The following is a 19,500-nucleotide window of genomic DNA, read 5'->3' as shown; positions in this document are numbered from 1 at the left end:
TATGATGCTGGCCCAAGTGTTTGCGATTTTCATGTAATTTGTTAATATAAACTTTGTTGGGGCTGGAAGCTTCACCAGGCCTCATAAAGATTGTTTTGGACTATGACTTGAAAAGAGAAGTGCGCGGAAATCTGTGCGATCACCCACTATTACAATTGTCTGTCCTCATTATCCAGTTACCACTGTGTTGTAACAACTTTCATGTATGTTATATTGTAAACATGGTCCTGCTATCAGCATAAACATAAAGTTTCGTGGGTTAGCGATCAGTATGAACAACACATCAAATGGGAACATCCGTGGAAAGATCCAGCTAAAGTCTAGAAAATGTGTAAAATTCCTTTGATTACACAGAGATGAAAATCATCCAGATCAACATCTCTCGTAATAAAAAATCTATCTTCGGGTGATGCTGACTTGGCAGTTTTATTTTTCTTCTGAGAGTGAAAGGAGTGAAAAAACTCGAGTCTGCTCTACTGCCCACACTTATTGTCATTAGTGCTAATAACACTGTTAGATGAAGCACCAGCAACAGAAAACAGGAGATGACGCCAGCAATTTATGCTTCTTTTTGCTTATTGTGTTCTGGTCACTACATATAATTATTTTAAATTTGTAGACAGCTGGCTATTTTACCGCTCGTTCCTCACAAAATATTTCATATCATTCTGGCCTTAACCTATATTTTTGCACCACCTGAATCGTAATTCTCAAACATTTTAAGAATTAATTCAGGCAAATGAAAAATATTTCTGGTTTCAGAATTTATTACCAGTTTGCGATTTAAGCTAATCATAGCTGTAGGTAAACTTGTAGCTGGGCTAGTAGGCTGGGTCAAACTGCTGGGTTGGAACAAACTGATAGGCTGAGTATTGGACCTCATCTTGGTACTCAGCTAGAGATATGTAACCAGAGTTACCGTTCACAGTATAGGAAACCCTCTGTAGTCGATCTTCGGGAACCTGGATGAAATAGGATCAATGAGAAGCATAATTCCGAGCTTCGTCTTGGCCGAGGTCATTACCAGGGTTACTGCCCTGTTTTGTCGTTCCATATCCTCTTGGTCTTACATTCTCTGGTCTTATGTTTGAGTGTCAATTGCTCAAGTGTGGTCTATCTAAGGGAAAGGAGTGTATGAGGCCGTGGGAGCCGTAAATGAGCACACAGGTGCAAAATCAATGTTGCCGGTTCATATTAAACTTTAAGTTCCGAATGACCCGTTTTTCCTCGATTTTCCATTGCCGTTTTGTTTTGAATTTCATTGCAGCTAATGCTTTTTTTACTGTATTTTATCTTATGCATTTTTTATAGTAGTCTTAGGGAAGAACCTGGAGATAATTAGTTATAATCAAAGGAGAGGAAAGAAAACGCGAATTTCTTGTCTCAAGAGAACTTTACCAAGATTTTTGTCCATTCACACCATTACACAAGTCTAATGACACTATATATGACGCTACATATTTAAATTGATTTTTAAATGCCACCAATAATGTCTAAAGACAAATTGTCTGGAGTTCGGTGTAAATTCATTATTTCCTCTATATTGAATCTGGAAATTTGATCGTTTAAATCTGCTTCCATATTAGTTTTAAGTGTATAACTTGGCTTCTATATTAGTTTCGGTTGTATAACTTGGCTTCTATATTAGTTTCGGTTGTATAACTTGACTTCTACATTAGTTTCGGTTGTATAACTTGACTTCTATATTAGTTTCGGTTGTATAGTCTGGCTTCCATAATTTTGACCTGTTGGGAACTAAGTAAGCAGATGATATGCTTCACATATATACATATATCATTTATAAAATATCGTATCTCCTGCCTAGTAAAATAGTTTAAAGAAAAGTTGCCATATGAAATTTTAAACCTAGAAAAGTGATGTCTATTTCAAAATAAGTATACACACATCACACAACCTTTATGTACAATAACAATCTTTTCGAATGAAATTACGTTAGTTTTTTGAGCACTGTAACCCATTTGCCTGACGTGCTGGAGCCCCTGGTAAAGGCAGACAAAAAGAGTATAGGTGTTAACTGTTAAAGCATGAAAAAAACACGAAATTATATATATTGCAACTGCTCAGACCTCATTGATCCCTGTGGCTGGAGAAGTTGGGATCTGCACGGATCCAAGAGCTGGCTCGTCTGGTGCCTATCTGGTCAACCGGGCTGTTGCTGCTTGTATCCCTCTGGCCCACATATCCATCACAGCCTGGTTGATCTGGCAACTGATAATATACTTGTCCAGTTTCCTCTTGAAAACTTCTACACTTTTCCCAACAGTGTTTCTGGTATGTTTTGGTAAGATCTCGAGTAGTCTGGGAGTCACTGGTGTTTATATAATGTTCTCTTATTGTGCCCACTGCACCCCTGCATTTCACTGGGTTTATTTTGCACTTCCTGCTATATCTCTCACTTCAGTATGTTGTTATGACAGTGTACAGATTCGGGACAAGTTCTTCCTTTTCAGGCATATACTATTATGTATCTCTCCTCCCCTCCACATGTTTTGAACTTTAAGGCATTTCGAGTAATTATATTCTTTGTTGGCTCTATGCTGGCCGTAAATGATCTGTTACATTGCTTTTATCGCCCTGTAATTTTTCAGTATCTTCTACCGAGGTAACTTTCATTGTTATTTTAGTGTCGTCTGCAAATTGAGTTTGTATAAACTCATCACAAAACTATAAATACAAAATTCCATAATTTATAGTTATGCAGCAAGGGGAGTTTTATTTAAGTTAATAATCTGCAAATAACGTAGTTTGTTGAATTAATAAGTATTCGTTGACGTATTCACTCTATCCTGGCAATGTTTATGCTAGTTTATAATAAGTGACAGCAAAGGAGTGTATGAAAGTCGTATATTACCTTGGTTGGGTTGCAAAATAGTGGCATTCATTAAAACTATTTTAGGAATCAAAATTATTCTTGATTTGTCGTGAATATGTGAAATGAAACCTTAAGACCCTTGTGAAATAGAGAGGTTTCAAATTAATCCAACCAATTTAATGTTCTATGCTGAACCATGGCCTTCAGGCTGTTACAGACACCGATTCTTGATCATCACTGCAATCGTTTATACTGAATAATTTGTTAAATTTGCTTCACGTTCTCAGGTGAAATATGTTCTCATTGACTATTTTAGAATGAGGATATCCAAATAGGTTATCTATATGTGACAAATATTAATGGATAAAAGTAGAAATAATCAAAAGGAATCAATATAAGATTGTAATGCACGGCCTTTTTACTTAAATTTTATTACTGAAGAAAATAATGAGATAAACAGATACAGAATTTTATATTAGTGAATGGTTAAGTTAACCATAGACAGGTGCTGTCTGGTAGCTAGGGGAAGGCTGGTAGGCTGGGTACTGGGCCTCACCCTGGTATTCAACTTGAGCAATGTAGCCGGAGTCACCGTTCACAGTGTAGGAAACCCTCTGCAGTCGACCGTCGGGAAGCTGGACGTAATAGGATCCCTGAGTATCGTATCCATTACGAGCTTCGTCTTGACCGAAATCGTTACCAGAGTTGGCGTCCTTCACCAGCCAGTTGAATTTGTACTGAGGAACACCCTGGGTGGTAAAAAAAAGAGACTTACATGTATATCATTTTACCTTTTCAATCATTGCGTTAAACTGACTACTTCACATCAGCTTGAAAATAAATAAATGTTTATGTGATTAAATTTTAATGTGCAAATATACATTTAATTCATAGTATAAAATTAAATGTAATTGCAGTAGTGTTATGGAGGTGCTATACACATGGCACATAAGGCACAAATTTGTTTGTTGACATGTCAGAGAGCGTTTGTCATCGACCTATACTTGAGTAAGGAGCCACGAAGGCTTAGTAAGCAACAAAATGGCTGCAGATATATTTGGAAATATCTTTCTGAAATTAACCTTCATATATGATTTTAGAGAATGTTAAGTCAAGGAGGAGGCTAGCTAGCAGGTAGGTGAGGAAACAAATCAGCGAGACAGTTGTTGATGGATTATGAACAGATCCATGACCATCTGTCCAGTGAACGAATGGTAGCTGGTCAGTGACGGTGCCCTGGACGTGAGGTGGTGGAACAGAGAAATACCGCGATATTGATATCAAATATGCAGAGAAAAGATGCAAAGATAAGTGGCAAGTGAAAGGTGTTGGAGTTTAATTCGATATTTAAACAGCATTTTGCAATTAATTTCAGTGCTTAGCCTTAAATACTACGGAATCCTTGGTTTAATTGTTCAGTGACGATTTTTAATGGAAAGTGAAATGCCTTTTGAAAATTTGCTGTAATTTTTCTTTAAGATTTGTTTGTCTTACTCGCATATACACGCGCCCAGAGTTTGCCACAGTAGATGTGGATGTAAACAAAAATATTGTTTAACAAAAATTGAACAAAGTATGAGAAAGAGTCTATTTGCCATTAGGATAATATGAGGACTTACTGAAGGTACTGGAGCACTGTAGGAGGGACGCGGGGAGTTGTAGGAGGGACGCGGGGCGTTGTAGGAGGGATGCGGGGCGTTGTAGGAGGGATGCGGGGCGTTGTAGGAGGGACGCGGGGCATTGTAAGAAGGGCGTAGTTCAGCTAATGCGACAACCACAAGGGCGGCCAGGAGGAAGATCTATTGAACACGATATTGCAAGTATATGAGTTACAAATATGGTTACTTGTTTTATAACAATATTATTCTTAAAGCTATATATATCATTAATGATAGTTTTAATTTACCTTGAGAGCCATGATGAGCTGTGGGAGAAGAGTGAGACTGATGTGCAGTGATACACACTCGGGGTTTATATAGCAGAGGCTCCTCAGATGTCATGAAGACTGACACAAGAGGGAAAACCTGAGAGAGAGACCTTGACACTGGCAGCAGTTACCACTGGACCTTCACACCTTCATACCTTCTCCAGGAAGCGTATCACTACGTAATAAGCTTCATCACTCATCAGTAACCATGATCGTCTTGCTTTAATATATAAGTGATGATCCTCAAGAATCTTGTCATGTTAAGATATCGGGTATCTGTAGTATTATCATTATGGGTCATGATGTATTTTAAACTCTCGGTGTATAAACATTTAGACATTCGTAAATCCTTTAGGTATATACAGAAATTAATATCAATAATGTTAGATGGCTATTTAAACATTTTGAAGTCGAATTATTGTTTTGAAAAAAATGAACTTGACTCTATGCATTACTATATATCACTCTTAGCTAGAGTCGTTCCCTTGAGCGCTTCTACCTGAACTTCCTATTTATTTCTGCAACATTGCAAGCTCCTGATGTGTTAATTGGGACACGAAAGACCTAGAGCTATCTTTCAACTCGCCCCATTGTTTTGCATCGTGTATCACTTGTTCGTGATTTTTACACTCACTCTCTTTCTCTCTCTCTCTCTCTCTCTCTCTCTCTCTCTCATATATATATATATATATATATATATATATATATATATATATATATATATATATATATATATATATATATATATATATATATATATATATATTATATATCGTGCCGAATAGGTAAAACTGGTAAATTTGCAAGAGCTCTTTTAAAATTAAGTCATTTCTAAGATTTTCTCTTGTACGTTTAAAGATATATATTTTTTATTTATGTTAATGTAATAATTAATAATTTTGTACCAAAAGAAAGTTAGATAACTTACCTGACCTTATTATAACAAGCGCAATTTAATTGAGCCAAATTCAACTAAATATATTTTACACAAGTTTACAATAATTTAATAGTAAACAAAACACAATGAAATATATTATTTTCGTTAGGTACAGAATCATTTTTGCGAAGTTATTACATGCACAAATTTTCGCTTGCCTTATTCGGCAAGAAGAGAGTTCCTATTTAAGCCACCTATTCGGCACAACATTATATACATATATATATACATATGCGCTCTGAGTATACTTCTTATTTGTAAGATATACAAATTGTTTTAGATATTCAAAATTTACCGTGTTGTTGTCCCGTGTCCTCTGCTCTTCTCGAAGGCTGTCAGCCGTGTCGTCCTGTTGTCGAGAACTGTCAGTTGCGTCGTCGTGTTGTCGAGAACTATCAGTTGCGTCGTCCTGTTGTCGAGAACTGTCAGTTGTGTCGCCCTGTTGTCGAGAGTTGTCCGCTGTGTCGTCCTGTTGTCGAGAGCTGTCAACCGTGTCGTCCTGTTGTCGAGAGCTGTCAGTTGTGTCGCCTTGTTGTCGAGAGCTGTCGGTTGTGTCGTCCTTTTGTCGAGAGCTGTCAGTTGTGTCGTCCTTTTGTCGAGAACTGTCAGTTGCGTCGTCCTGTTGTCGAGAGATGTCAGTTTTGTCGCCCTGTTGTCGAGAGCTGTCAGTTGTGTCGCCCTTTTGTCGAGAGCTGTCAGTTGTGTCGTCCTGTTGTCGAGAGCTGTCAGTTGTGTCGCCCTGTTGTCGAGAGCTGTCAGTTGTGTCGCCCTGTTTTCGAGAGCTGTCAGTTGTGTCGCCCTGTTGTCGAGAACTGTCAGTTGTGTCGTCCTGTTGTCGAGAGCTGTCAGTTGTGTCGTCCTGTTGTCGAGAGCTGTCAGCTATGTCGTCCTGTTGTAGAGGGCTATCAGTCGCCTATTCTCTGATCTTGTGAAGAGCTATCAATTATATCACTCCATATTCTGTGGTGTTGTAATGGCACGTGGTCATAGTCATGAACGTTCATGAGACCGTGTAAGCTGGATAGGAGAACAAGGTCGAGAACAATGTTGTAAAGTCACTTATTTACTTTTTAACCCAATAAGTGGCGAATGACTACAATTTCCTTACTTCATTTTTGCTGTAATGTTAATTTAGACTGAAGTCCAATTTTTGTTTTATTCTCTAGTGCTGCAATCTATTTCTTACTATAGTTTTTCGTATAAATACCTTCATGAACTTCTGGTAACACTATACATGTGTAACACTATAGATATATAACATTTTAAGAAGGGGATCATGATGCTTTTAACACGCTCTTAATCGAAGAAATTGGGTGTTCAATTCCGTTTTTTTTTTTTTGGATAAGATCTAAGTGCTTTCCGTTCCTCAAGCATTGTTTGACCCTTATGAGCATAGATTTACCAAAGAGTGAAATACTACTACTACTACTGCTACTACTACTATTATTATTACTACTACTACTACTACTACTACTGCTACTACTACTACTACTACTACTACTGCTACTGCTACTACTACTACTGCTACTACTACTACTGCTACTACTACTACTACTACTAATACTAATACTAATACTACTAAAAAAACAAATGTTATTAATGTCAGAACAAATTATATCTAAATCACAATATATCTAGGCATGTCTGAGTACAAATCCGTCATTTAGTTATATTCAATGTATGGCTGTATAACCTGCGTTGCTTGGAACGTGACATGTTAGATGACAAGTTAGTTATGAGCACAAGATATGCTGCAGATTTATTATGTAATGTTATGCTGCAGATTTATTATGTGATGTTATACCAGATTTATAATGTGATGTTATGCTGCAGATTTATTATATGATGTGATGCTGGAAGTATATTATGCGTATGAATTACTTGAACTGAGAAAATAATTTTCCTTGAGTGAATTTCTCCGAGGAAGAGCTGTGTACTGTTTGCTATAAAAGAAATACAATATTGATTTGGTTATACCTGGAACTGTATTATAATAGTTTACGAGCAATAAATTGATGTAACAGTGCCCAAGAACCCAGGTAAATAAAATGGCAGTCACTTGTAAGTCATGAGATGGGGCCAGAAGGGGAAGACTCGGTCCAGGACAAACACAGTTAAATGATTATACACTTGAAGGTGCACTGGAGGTGTAAATTAAATGATGACAAAAATAGTCAGTGACAATACAGGAAAGTGTATGCCTTAGGAAAAAACAAAACAAGAAAACTCATAAAGAATATTAAGACGACGGGTGAATAGGTTTGGGGTTAAGAAAATATTCTTTAAGAGGCGATAAAGTGACGACTCGGCATAATTTCTCATCACTAGTTAGAAGGTAATAGACAACACAAAGCAATTGGACAGAAAAGAATATATGAAGGAAAAATTGACACTGAAAACAACGTACCAAATGCATAATAACTCACAATGGCGTGAATGAAAAAACTAATGATTAAATATAACAATTAATCTTCAAATGCAAAAGTAAACTGAATAACATTGACAGTGAATTTTAGATTTTCAAATGTATGAACAACATTCAGAAATCTGAACAAAGCAAACGTATGAATAGAAGAGCATATCCACACACCTGCAAAAATCCTCCTAGGCAGGTCTTTCTCAAACCCTCCACTTTCCATACATAATTTTCTGAAGCCGAATTTTAAAGTTAATCAGGATGCTTGCATTCACACTGTTAAAAATATTTAGTTAACACGTTCACCATAGTACAACCTAATGAAACATTCAAAGTATTGCCATCAGAATCTTGCCCTAATTGAGATGGAAAATTTACTAAGACTGCACAGACGGGATCTCACAACATTGTGTATGAGACAGATCTCACTAAGTCTGTTTTGCTAAGTATCTTTATTTATTGATTCTTGCAGTTAGCACCTAATTTGACCAAATAATTATTGGGCACAATATATATAGGCTTGATTACACACATCTGGCCACATTTATGTTTTCTTTTATATAATTTATCTTATGTAATACAGACTGATTATAGATATTATATTTTCATATCGAAATATTTGGGAAAATTGAAAAATATTTGTAGATGCAAAAGTTTATTATTAGTGTATATTAAATTAACCATAGACAGGGGCGGGCTGGTAGCTGGGGGTGGGCTTGTAGCTAGGCTGGTAGGCTGGGTACTGGGCTTCACCCTGGTATTCAACTTGAGCAATGTAGCCGGAGTCACCGTTCACAGTGTAGGAAACCCTCTGCAGTCGACCGTCGGGAAGCTGGACGTAATAGGATCCCTGAGTATCGTATCCATTACGAGCTTCGTCTTGACCGAAATCGTTACCAGAGTTGGCATCCTTCACCAGCCAGTTAAACTTGTATTGAGGAACACCCTAGGTGGTAATATATATATATATATATATATATATATATATATATATATATATATATATATATATATATATATATATAATTATATATATATATATATATAATTGTAATAGTTTTATGGTTCTTGATGTTGAATTAAATGTTTTATCTGGATTTGAAAATTATAAAAAATTACTTGAACCTAGAATATACAATTTAGTACTTTTTACAAACAAATACAAAGTAGGAGAACACGTCTAGAAATATTCTTCTTTGTTTGTATAATATGAGTACTTACTGAAGGTGCTGGAGCACTATAGGAGGGGCGAGGAGCGTTGTTGGAAGGAGGTGGAGGGTTGTACGAGGGACGAAGCTCGGCTGAGGCGACACCCAGAAGGGCAGCCAGGAGAAATACCTGCAAGCACAAAATTATATAATGATTCACAGTGAAACACTACATATATTTTCATTATATTTACGGACAGTATGTTCCATAAAACTGGGTAAATCACCAAATGCTTTTGTGACAATTCACCTTGAAAGCCATGTACAGCTGTGAGGGAGGAGCGAGACTGATGTGCAGTGATACACACGCATGGTTTATATAGCAGAGACTAATCAGATCTTGTCATGAAGACTGACACAAGAGGGAAAGCATGAGATAGCAATTACCAAGGGACCTTCACCACCTCCACACCTTCCCCAGGAGGTATAATAGCACTTAATGAGTGAGGATTAGTTATCTAAATCTTTGTAAAATTTAAGTATTTCATCGTAAATCCATATTTTTTTTTTCAAATATAAGCATTTAGCTTACATATTTAAGATTCTTATGCTATTAGGAAATCAATAAAAAATGATTATGGGATAGCATTTGTTTTTCTTTTAAACTTAAGCAATATAATTTTATTTCTAATTTTTCACAAATTCGCAAATTATGCAGACATTCACGTACGCATTAGCACCTATGCACACGCGCATTCAACGACATTTGCTTTGGCAAATCTTGTACAATTAGTCTTGTGTGATTCTGTATCCGAAATATGTTACTTCCATTATGAAATCTGCAAAAACATCCTGGAACACATGAAAAATCTAATTGATAGACTGGAGAAGATTCAAGAGTTTGAAACGATGTTAGTCCCACAGGCAAGGGAAAATAGTAAAGAGTGAAACTAATGGTAAGGGTAGATGAACAAAGAAAGATGTGATAAACAGGGGTGATCTTACTGAAAAGCGGAAAACGGGCACACGAGAGCACGAAATAACGATAATAACAAAGTATTTCATTAGCGGTAAAGGAATAGGAAAGACATATGTTAGAACCTGCGAGTCAAGGAGAAGGTAAACCAATTAACCACTAGTTAAGGGGCAAAGCCAGAACCTGAGACACGATCCTTGCAACGAGAAATGGGTGAATACAAATACGTTTGAATAAACACTCAAGCACACACACACACACACACACACACAGTGTGGGTTTAGTAGAGTGAAAAGTTAGCGTCTCCAAGATGTAGGAAAAGGATACAAAGGGGGCACAGTAGGAAGGGAACGATAGAGAGGAGCCACAGTGAATGAAGCAGCATCTCTTCAGCTTCAGAAAGTCCAGAAAGTGGAATAACCTGATTGAAGATGTTTTTGACGCAAACCATAAAGACTTACAAACTTCTTTAACAGACGTATGATAGGTACCCTGAAACCTTGAGGGAATGAAGCCAATCACGGCCATTTAAAAAAAAGAGGCAGGAGCTGATTCTTGACGCCTGCAACATGCAAGTAGATATTAACAGTTTCAAGGAAAAATCAGAGGTCAGAGTGGAAGCCCAGTAGTGGATCGACTCTCATATATTAAGAGTTTGTTAGAGTTTTACATTGTTTGAAACATAGTATTGATGATGCATGACTTACAAATTCCTTCTCCTCTTTCCCTTCTCCGTTATTCTCTCAATCACGCTACCATCCATTAAATCCAGTTCCAACAGAGTATACCTCCATACACGCTATCATCTCGTCAGTCCTTCATCATCCCCTAAACTTCATCGTTCACATAATTCACTCCCGCATATTGCTTATCTATCCCTCCACACCTCATTATCCAGTCCATCCAGCATAGTCCAGTTCATTCATAATCAAACCCTCATAAACTTTTAATTTCCAGTCAATACTTACACTAATTGTTTATACACACCACCTTTTCTCCCTTGAAGCCTCTCAATCCCTCAATCCCTCATACTCTCCTACTTACCATTGTAGAGGAGTTCCGTAGTCCATTGTGATTTTACGTGCCTAACTAGGGCACTCTGCAGTAGTGTATTAAAAATTTTGTGATTGTTCATTCCTTTATAGATTATAGTGATATACAGGCAGGTAGTGCCGTGCGATTACAATATTCAATTATGGGTACAAAAAGGATGAATTAGAGAGGTTGGGTTAAACGTAGACTTGTATTACATTAGTTTGCGAGCAATAAATTGACATGGTAGGGCACAAGAGCAAAGGTAAAAATAATGTTAGTCACTTGTCAGTCAAGAGAGAGGGTCGAGAGGAGAGACGCGGTCCTAAACTCACACAATTGGATAAGTACCCACTAGAAGGTTACTGAGGAATGAGAAATGCACTGAAAGTGTAAATGATGACAAGTCTATGACAATATACAGAAAAGCTTTTGCCTTAGGAAAAAAAAAACAAGAAATCTCATAAAAATGTTATGAAAACGAGGGAATAGGTTTGGGTTGGTAAAAAAAAATATACGTTAGCGTCTCTTGAGGTACCACAGAGGCGATAAAGTGACGACTCGACATCACAGCGTAATAACTCAAAAAGGCGTGAATGAAAAAAATAAACTAATAATTAAATATAACACAATTATCAAGTGCAAAAGTAAACTGAATGGCATTGGCAGTGAATTTCAGATTTTCAAAAGTAAGAATAACATTCAGAAATCAGATAAAACATGTATTAATAGATGAGCATATCCGTACATATGCAAAACCATCCTAGGCAGGTCTTTTTCCAATCAACCAGTTCCCATACATAATTTTCTAAAGCCGAATTTTGAAGATAATCAGGATGCTTGCATTCACGCTGTTAGAAATATTTAGTTAACACGTTCTCCGTAGTACAACCTAATGAAACATTCAGAGGATTGTCATTTGCTTTAACTGAGATGGAAAATTTACTAAGACTGAACAGACTGGATCTCACAACATTGTGTATGAGAAAGATCTCACTAAGTTCTTTTGTTAAGTATATTTATTGATACTTGCAACCTGCACCTAATTCGACTAAATAATTGTTACGCACAATATATATTGGCTTGATTGTACACATTTGGCCACATTTGTTTTCTTTATTATAATTTAGCTTTTTTAATGCAGACTGATCATACATATTTTCTTTTCACATCGAAAAATTTTGGTAAATTGAAAGATATTTATAGATGCAAAGTTTATTATTAGTGCATGTTTAAATTAACCATAGACAGGGGCGGGCTGGTAGCTGGGGGTGGGCTTGTAGCTAGGCTGGTAGGCTGGGTATTGGGCTTCACCCTGGTATTCAACTTTAGCAATGTAGCCGGAGTCACCGTTCACAGTGTAGGAAACCCTCTGCAGTCGACCGTCGGGAAGCTGGACGTAATAGGATCCCTGAGTATCGTAGCCATTACGAGCTTCGTCTTGACCGAAATCGTTACCAGAGTTGGCGTCCTTCACCAGCCAGTTAAATTTGTACTGAGGGACACCCTAAGTGGTAAAAGATATATATATGTAATTGTAATTGTTTTATGGATCCTGATGTTGAATTAAATGTTTTATCTGATTTTGGAAATTATAAAAAAATACTTAGAACCTAGAATATACAATTTAGTACTTATTACAAACACAAAGTAGGAGAACGCGTCTAGAAATATTCTTCTCTGCTTGTATAATATGTGTACTTACTGAAGGTGCTGGAGCACTATTGGAGGGGCGAGGAGCGTTTTAGGAAGGAGGTGGAGGGTTGTATGAGGGACGATGCTCGGCTGAGGCTACAACCAAAAGGGCAGCCAGGAGGAATACCTGCACAAAATTATAAAATGATTCACAGTGAAACCCGACATATATTTTCATCATATATATGGACAGTATGTTCCATAAAACTGGGTATATCACTGAATGCTGTTGCTACAATTCACCTTGGAAGCCATGCTCAGCTGTGAGGGAGGAGCGAGACTGATGTGCAGTGATACACACGCATGGTTTATATAGCAGAGGCTAATCGGATCTTGTCATGAAGACTGACACAAGAGGGAAAGCATGAGATAGCAATTACCAAGGGACCTTCACCACCTCCACACCTTCCCCAGGAGGTATAATAGCACTTAATGAGTGAGGATTAGTTACCTAAATCTTTGTAAAATTTAAGTATTTCATATCTTCATAAATCCATATTTTTTTTTTCAAATACAAGCATTTAGCTTACATATTTAAGATTCTTATGCTATTAGGAAATCAATAAAAAGCGATTATGGGATATCATTTGTTTGTCTTTTAAACTTAAGCAATATAATTTTATTTCTAATTTTTCACAAATTCGCAAATTATGCAGACATTCACATACGCATTAGCACATATGCACACGCACATATTCAACGACATTTCCTTTGGCAAATCTACAATTAGTCTTGTGTGATTCTGTATCCGAAATATGTTACTTCCATTATGAAATCTGCAAAAACATCCTGGAACACCTGAAAAATCTAATTGATAGACTGGAGAAGACTTAAGTGTTTGAAACGATATTAGTCCCACAGAAAAGGGAAAATAGTAAAGAGTGAAACCAATGGTAAAGGTAGATAAACAAAGAAAGATGTGATAAACAGGGGTGATCTTGCTGAAAAGCGGAAAACGGGCACACGAGAGCACGAAATAACGATAATAACAAAGTATTTCATTAGCGGTAAAGGAATAGGAAATACATATGTTAGAACCTGCGAGTCAAGGAGGAGGTAAACCAATTAACCACTAGTTAAGGGGCAAAGCCAGAACCTGAGACACGATCCTTGCAACGAGAAATGGGTGAATACAAATATGTTTGAATAAACACTCAAGCACACACACACACACACACACACACACAGTGTGGGTTTAGTAGAGTGAAAAGTTAGCGCCTCCAAGATGTAGGAAAAGGATACAAAGGGGGCACAGTAGGAAGGGAACGATAGAGAGGAGCCACAGTGAATGAAGCAGCATCTCTTCAGCTTCAGAAAGTCCAGAAAGTGGAATAACCTGATTGAAGATGTTTTTGACGCAAACCATAAAGACTTACAAACTTCTTTAACAGACGTATGATAGGTACCCTGAAACCTTGAGGGAATGAAGCCAATCACGGCCATTTAAAAAAAAGAGGCAGGAGCTGATTCTTGACGCCTGCAACATGCAAGTAGATATTAACAGTTTCAAGGAAAAATCAGAGGTCAGAGTGGAAGTCCTGAAGTGGATCGACTCTCATATATTAAGAGTTTGTTAGAGTTTTACATTGTTTGAAACATAGTATTGATGATGCATGACTTACAAATTCCTTCTCCTCTTTCCCCTCCCCCCTTATTCTCTCAATCACGCTACCATCCATTAAATCCAGTTCCAACAGAGTATACCTCCATACACGCTATCATCTCGTCAGTTCTTCATCATCCCCTAAACTTCGTCGTTCACATCATTCAGTCCCGCATATTGCTTATCTATCCCTCCACACCTCATTATCCAGTCCATCCAGCATAGTCCAGTTCATTCATAATCAAACCCTCATAAACTTTTAATTTCCAGCCAATACTTACACTAATTGTTTATACACACCACCTTTTCTCCCTTGAAGCCTCTCAATCCCTTAATCCCTCATACTCTCCACTTACCATTGTAGAGGAGTTCCGTAGCCCATTGTGATTTTACGTGCCTAACTAGGGCACTCTGCAGTAGTGTATTAAAAATTTTGTGATTGTTCATTCCTTTATAGATATACAGGCAGGCAGTGCCGTGCGATTACAATATTCAATTATGGGTACAAAAAGGATGAATTAGAGAGGTTGGGTTAAACGTAGACTTGTATTACATTAGTTTGCGAGCAATAAATTGACATGATAGGGCACAAGAGCAAAGGTAAAAATAATGTTAGTCACTTGTCAGTCAAGAGAGAGGGTCGAGAGGAGAGACGCGGTCCTAAACTCACACAATTGGATAAGTACCCACTAGAAGGTTACTGAGGAATGAGAAATGCACTGAAAGTGTAAATTAAATGAATGATGACAAGTCTATGACAATATACAGAAAAGTTTATGCCTTAGGAAAAAAAAACAAGAAATCTCATAAAAATGTTATGAAAACGAGGGAATAGGTTTGGGTTGGTAAAAAAAAATATACGTTAGCGTCTCTTGAGGTACCACAGAGGCGATAAAGTGACGACTCGGCATCACAGCGTAATAACTCAAAAAGGCGTGAATGAAAAAAATAAACTAATAATTAAATATAACACAATTATCAAATGCAAAAGTAAACTGAATGGCATTGGCAGTGAATTTCAGATTTTCAAAAGTAAGAATAACATTCAGAAATCAGATAAACCATGTATTAATAGATGAGCATATCCGTACATATGCAAAACCATCCTAGGCAGGTCTTTTTCCAATCAACCAGTTCCCATACATAATTTTCTAAAGCCGAATTTTAAAGATAATCAGGATGCTTGCATTCACGCTGTTAGAAATATTTAGTTAACACGTTCTCCGTAGTACAACCTAATGAAACATTCAGAGGATTGTCAGTTGCTTTAACTGAGATGGAAAATTTACTAAGACTGCACAGACTGGATCTCACAACATTGTGTATGAGAAAGATCTCACTAAGTCCTTTTGTTAAGTATATTTATTGATACTTGCAACCTGCACCTAATTCGACTAAATAATTGTTACGCACAATATATATTGGCTTGATTGTACACATTTGGCCACATTTCTGTTTTCTTTATTATAATTTAGCTTTTTTAATGCAGACTGATCATACATATTTTATTTTCACATCAAAAAATTTTGGTAAATTGAAAAATATTTATAGATGCAAAGTTTATTATTAGTGCATGTTTAAATTAACCATAGACAGGGGCGGGCTGGTAGCTGGGGGTGGGCTTGTAGCTAGGCTGGTAGGCTGGGTATTGGGCTTCACCCTGGTATTCAACTTTAGCAATGTAGCCGGAGTCACCGTTCACAGTGTAGGAAACCCTCTGCAGTCGACCGTCGGGAAGCTGGACGTAATAGGATCCCTGAGTATCGTAGCCATTACGAGCTTCGTCTTGACCGAAATCGTTACCAGAGTTGGCATCCTTCACCAGCCAGTTAAATTTGTACTGAGGGACACCCTAAGTGGTAAAAGATATATATATGTAATTGTAATTGTTTTATGGATCCTGATGTTGAATTAAATGTTTTATCTGGTTTTGGAAATTATAAAAAAATACTTAGAACCTAGAATATACAATTTAGTACTTTTTACAAACACAAAGTAGGAGAACGCGTCTAGAAATATTCTTCTCTGCTTGTATAATGTGTACTTACTGAAGGTGCTGGAGCACTATAGGAGGGGCGAGGAGCGTTGTAGGAAGGAGGTGGAGGGTTGTATGAGGGACGAAGCTCGGCTGAGGCTACAACCAAAAGGGCAGCCAGGAGGAATACCTGCAAGCACAAAATTATAAAATGATTCACAGTGAAACACTACATATATTTTCATCATATATATGGACAGTATGTTCCATAAAACTGGGTATATCACTGAATGCTGTTGTTACAATTCACCTTGGAAGCCATGCTCAGCTGTGAGGGAGGAGCGAGACTGATGTGCAGTGATACACACGCATGGTTTATATAGCAGAGGCTAATCGGATCTTGTCATGAAGACTGACACAAGAGGGAAAGCATGAGATAGCAATTACCAAGGGACCTTCACCACCTCCACACCTTCCCCAGGAGGTATAATAGCACTTAATGAGTGAGGATTAGTTACCTAAATCTTTGTAAAATTTAAGTATTTCATATCTTCGTAAATCCTTATTTTTTTTTCAAATACAAGCATTTAGCTTACATATTTAAGATTCTTATGCTATTAGGAAATCAATAAAATACAATTATGGGATAGCATTTGTCTTTTAAACTTAAGCAATATAATTTTATTTCTAATTTTTCACAAATTCGCAAATTATGCAGACATTCACATACTCATTAGCACATATGCACACGCGCATTCAACGACATTTCCTTTGGCAAGTCTACAATTAGTCTTGTGTGATTCTGTATCCGATATATGTTACTTCCATTATGAAATCTGCAAAAACATCCTGGAACACCTGAAAAATCTAATTGATAGACTGGAGAAGACTCAAGTGTTTGAAACTATATTAGTCCCACAGAAAAGGGAAAATAGTAAAGAGTGAAACCAATGGTAAAGGTAGATAAACAAAGAAAGATGTGATAAACAGGGGTGATCTTGGTGAAAAGCGGAAAACGGGTACACGAGAACACGGAATAACGATAATAACAAAGTATTTCATTAGCGGTAAAGGAATAGGAAATACATATGTTAGAACCTGCGAGTCAAGGAGGAGGTAAACCAATTAACCACTAGTTAAGGGGCAAAGCCAGAACCTGAGACACAATCCTTGCAACGAGAAATGGGTGAATACAAATATGTTTGAATAAACACTCAAGCACACACACACACACACACACAGGGTGGGTTTAGAAGTGTGAAAAGTTAGCGTCTCCAAGATGTAGGAAAAGGATACAAAGGGGGCACAGTAGGAAGGGAACGATAGAGAGGAGCCACAGTGAATGAAGCAGCATCTCTTCAGCTTCAGAAAGATCAGAAAGTGGAATAACCCGAATTAAGATGTTTGTGACGCAAACCATAAAGACTTAAAAGCTTTGTTAACAGACGTATGATAGGTACCCTGAAACCTTGAGGGAATGAAGCCAATCACGGCCATTTAAAAAGAAGAGGCAGGAGCTGATTCTTGACGCCTGCAACATGCAAGTAGATATTAACAGTTTCAAGGAAAATCAGAGGTCAGAGTGGGAGTCCTGAAGTGGATCTACTCTCATATATTAAGAGTTTGTTAGAGTTTTCCATTGTTTGAAACATAGTATTGATGATGCATGACTTACAAATTCCTTCTCCTCTTTCCCTTCTCCGTTATTCTCTCAATCGCGCTACCATCCATTAAATCCAGTTCCAGCAGTGTATACCTCCATACACGCTATCATCTCGTCAGTCCTTCACCATCCCCTAAACTTCGTCGTTCATATCATTCAGTCTCGCATATTGCTTATCTATCCCTCCACACCTCATTATCCAGTCCATCCAGCATGGTCCAGTTCATTCATAATCAAACCCTCATAAACTTTTAATTTCCAGTCAATACTTACACTAATTGTTTATACACACCACCTTTTTTCCCTTGAAGCCTCTCAATCCCTCAATCCCTCATACTCTCCTACTTACCTTTGTAGAGGAGTTCGGTAGTCCATTGTGATTTTAAGTGCCTAACAAGGGCACTCTGCAGTAGTGTATTAAAATTTTTGTGATTATTCATTCCTTTATAGATTATAGTGATATACAGGCAGGCAGTGCCGTGCGATTACAATATTCAATTATGGGTACAAAAAGGATGAATTAGAGAGGTTGGGTTAAACGTAGACTTGTATTACATTAGTTTGCGAGCAATAAATTGACATGATAGGGCACAAGAGCAAAGGTAAAAATAATGTTAATCACTTACATACACAAATAACCCGCACATAAAAGAGAGAAGCTTACGACGACGTTTCGGTCCGACTTGGACCATTGACAAAGTCACACTTTGTCAATGGTCCAAGTCGGACCGAAATGTCGTCGTAAGCTTCTCTCTTTTATATGCGGGTTATTTGTGTATCGTTCCAGTCACGGTATTGTGCCTTTTTTGTTATTTATGTTAATCACTTGTCAATCAAGAGAGTCGAGAGGAGAGACGCGGTCCTAAACTCACACAATTGGATAAGTACCCACTAGAAGGTTACTGAGGAATGAGAAATGCACTGAAAGTGTAAATTAAAGGATGACAAGTCTATGACAATGTACAGAAAAGTTTATGCCTTAGGAAAAAAACAAACAAGAAATCTCATAAAAATGTTATGACAACGAGGGAATATGTTTGGGTTGGTAAAAAAAATATACGTTAGCGTCTCTTGAGGTAACACAGAGGCGATGAAGTGACGACTCGGCATCACAGCGTAATAGTTCAAAAAGGCGTGAATGAAAAAAAAAACTAATAATTAACTATAACACAACTAATCATCAAATGCAAAAGTAAACTGAATGGCATTGGCAGTGAATTTCAGATTTTCAAATGTAAGAATAACATTCTGAAATCTGAAAAAAATCATGTATTAATAGATGAGCATATCCGTAC

The 19,500-nt window shown here is 37.3% G+C and overlaps 4 protein-coding genes and 1 long non-coding RNA gene across 5 annotated transcripts in view; all 5 read right to left on the bottom strand.

The window, feature by feature from the left end:
• Positions 1-3,247: 3,247 nt before the first annotated feature.
• Positions 3,248-4,761, bottom strand: LOC128701388 (cuticle protein 7-like). The gene is made up of 4 exons (XM_070100211.1): positions 4,740-4,761; positions 4,579-4,632; positions 4,453-4,515; positions 3,248-3,582 (listed from the first exon to the last, which is right to left on the bottom strand). Exons 1-4 carry the CDS (start codon positions 4,749-4,751, stop codon positions 3,325-3,327), a joined length of 387 nt encoding a protein of 128 aa, XP_069956312.1. The 5' UTR covers positions 4,752-4,761; the 3' UTR covers positions 3,248-3,324.
• A 4,000-nt stretch (positions 4,762-8,761) lies between these two features.
• On the bottom strand, positions 8,762-9,597 carry LOC138854854 (cuticle protein 7-like). The gene is made up of 3 exons (XM_070100210.1): positions 9,572-9,597; positions 9,335-9,451; positions 8,762-9,059 (listed from the first exon to the last, which is right to left on the bottom strand). The coding sequence occupies exons 1-3, from the start codon at positions 9,581-9,583 to the stop codon at positions 8,790-8,792; spliced, it is 399 nt and encodes a 132-aa protein (XP_069956311.1). The 5' UTR covers positions 9,584-9,597; the 3' UTR covers positions 8,762-8,789.
• Positions 9,598-12,478: 2,881 nt separating this feature from the next.
• LOC128701387 (uncharacterized) lies at positions 12,479-13,234 on the bottom strand. Its single transcript, XR_011394015.1, has 3 exons — positions 13,208-13,234; positions 12,975-13,091; positions 12,479-12,776 (listed from the first exon to the last, which is right to left on the bottom strand). It is a non-coding gene; the product is annotated as an uncharacterized lncRNA (long non-coding RNA).
• Positions 13,235-16,071: 2,837 nt separating this feature from the next.
• On the bottom strand, positions 16,072-16,878 carry LOC128701386 (cuticle protein 7-like). Its single transcript, XM_053795098.2, has 3 exons — positions 16,853-16,878; positions 16,616-16,732; positions 16,072-16,419 (listed from the first exon to the last, which is right to left on the bottom strand). Exons 1-3 carry the CDS (start codon positions 16,862-16,864, stop codon positions 16,150-16,152), a joined length of 399 nt encoding a protein of 132 aa, XP_053651073.2. The 5' UTR covers positions 16,865-16,878; the 3' UTR covers positions 16,072-16,149.
• A 2,071-nt stretch (positions 16,879-18,949) lies between these two features.
• The window catches only part of LOC128701385 (cuticle protein 7-like), a 1,819-nt gene continuing 1,268 nt past the window's right edge, over positions 18,950-19,500 (bottom strand). The window contains exon 3 of the mRNA XM_053795097.2: positions 18,950-19,500. This exon is cut by the window's right edge and continues 763 nt beyond it. The gene's annotated coding sequence lies outside the window, so the exon portion shown is untranslated.

This window comes from Cherax quadricarinatus, chromosome 72, assembly GCF_038502225.1.
Source record: "Cherax quadricarinatus isolate ZL_2023a chromosome 72, ASM3850222v1, whole genome shotgun sequence".
In the NCBI taxonomy this organism is placed as follows: Eukaryota; Metazoa; Arthropoda; class Malacostraca; order Decapoda; family Parastacidae; genus Cherax; species Cherax quadricarinatus.
This window is presented reverse-complemented; position numbering and strand designations above follow the sequence as displayed.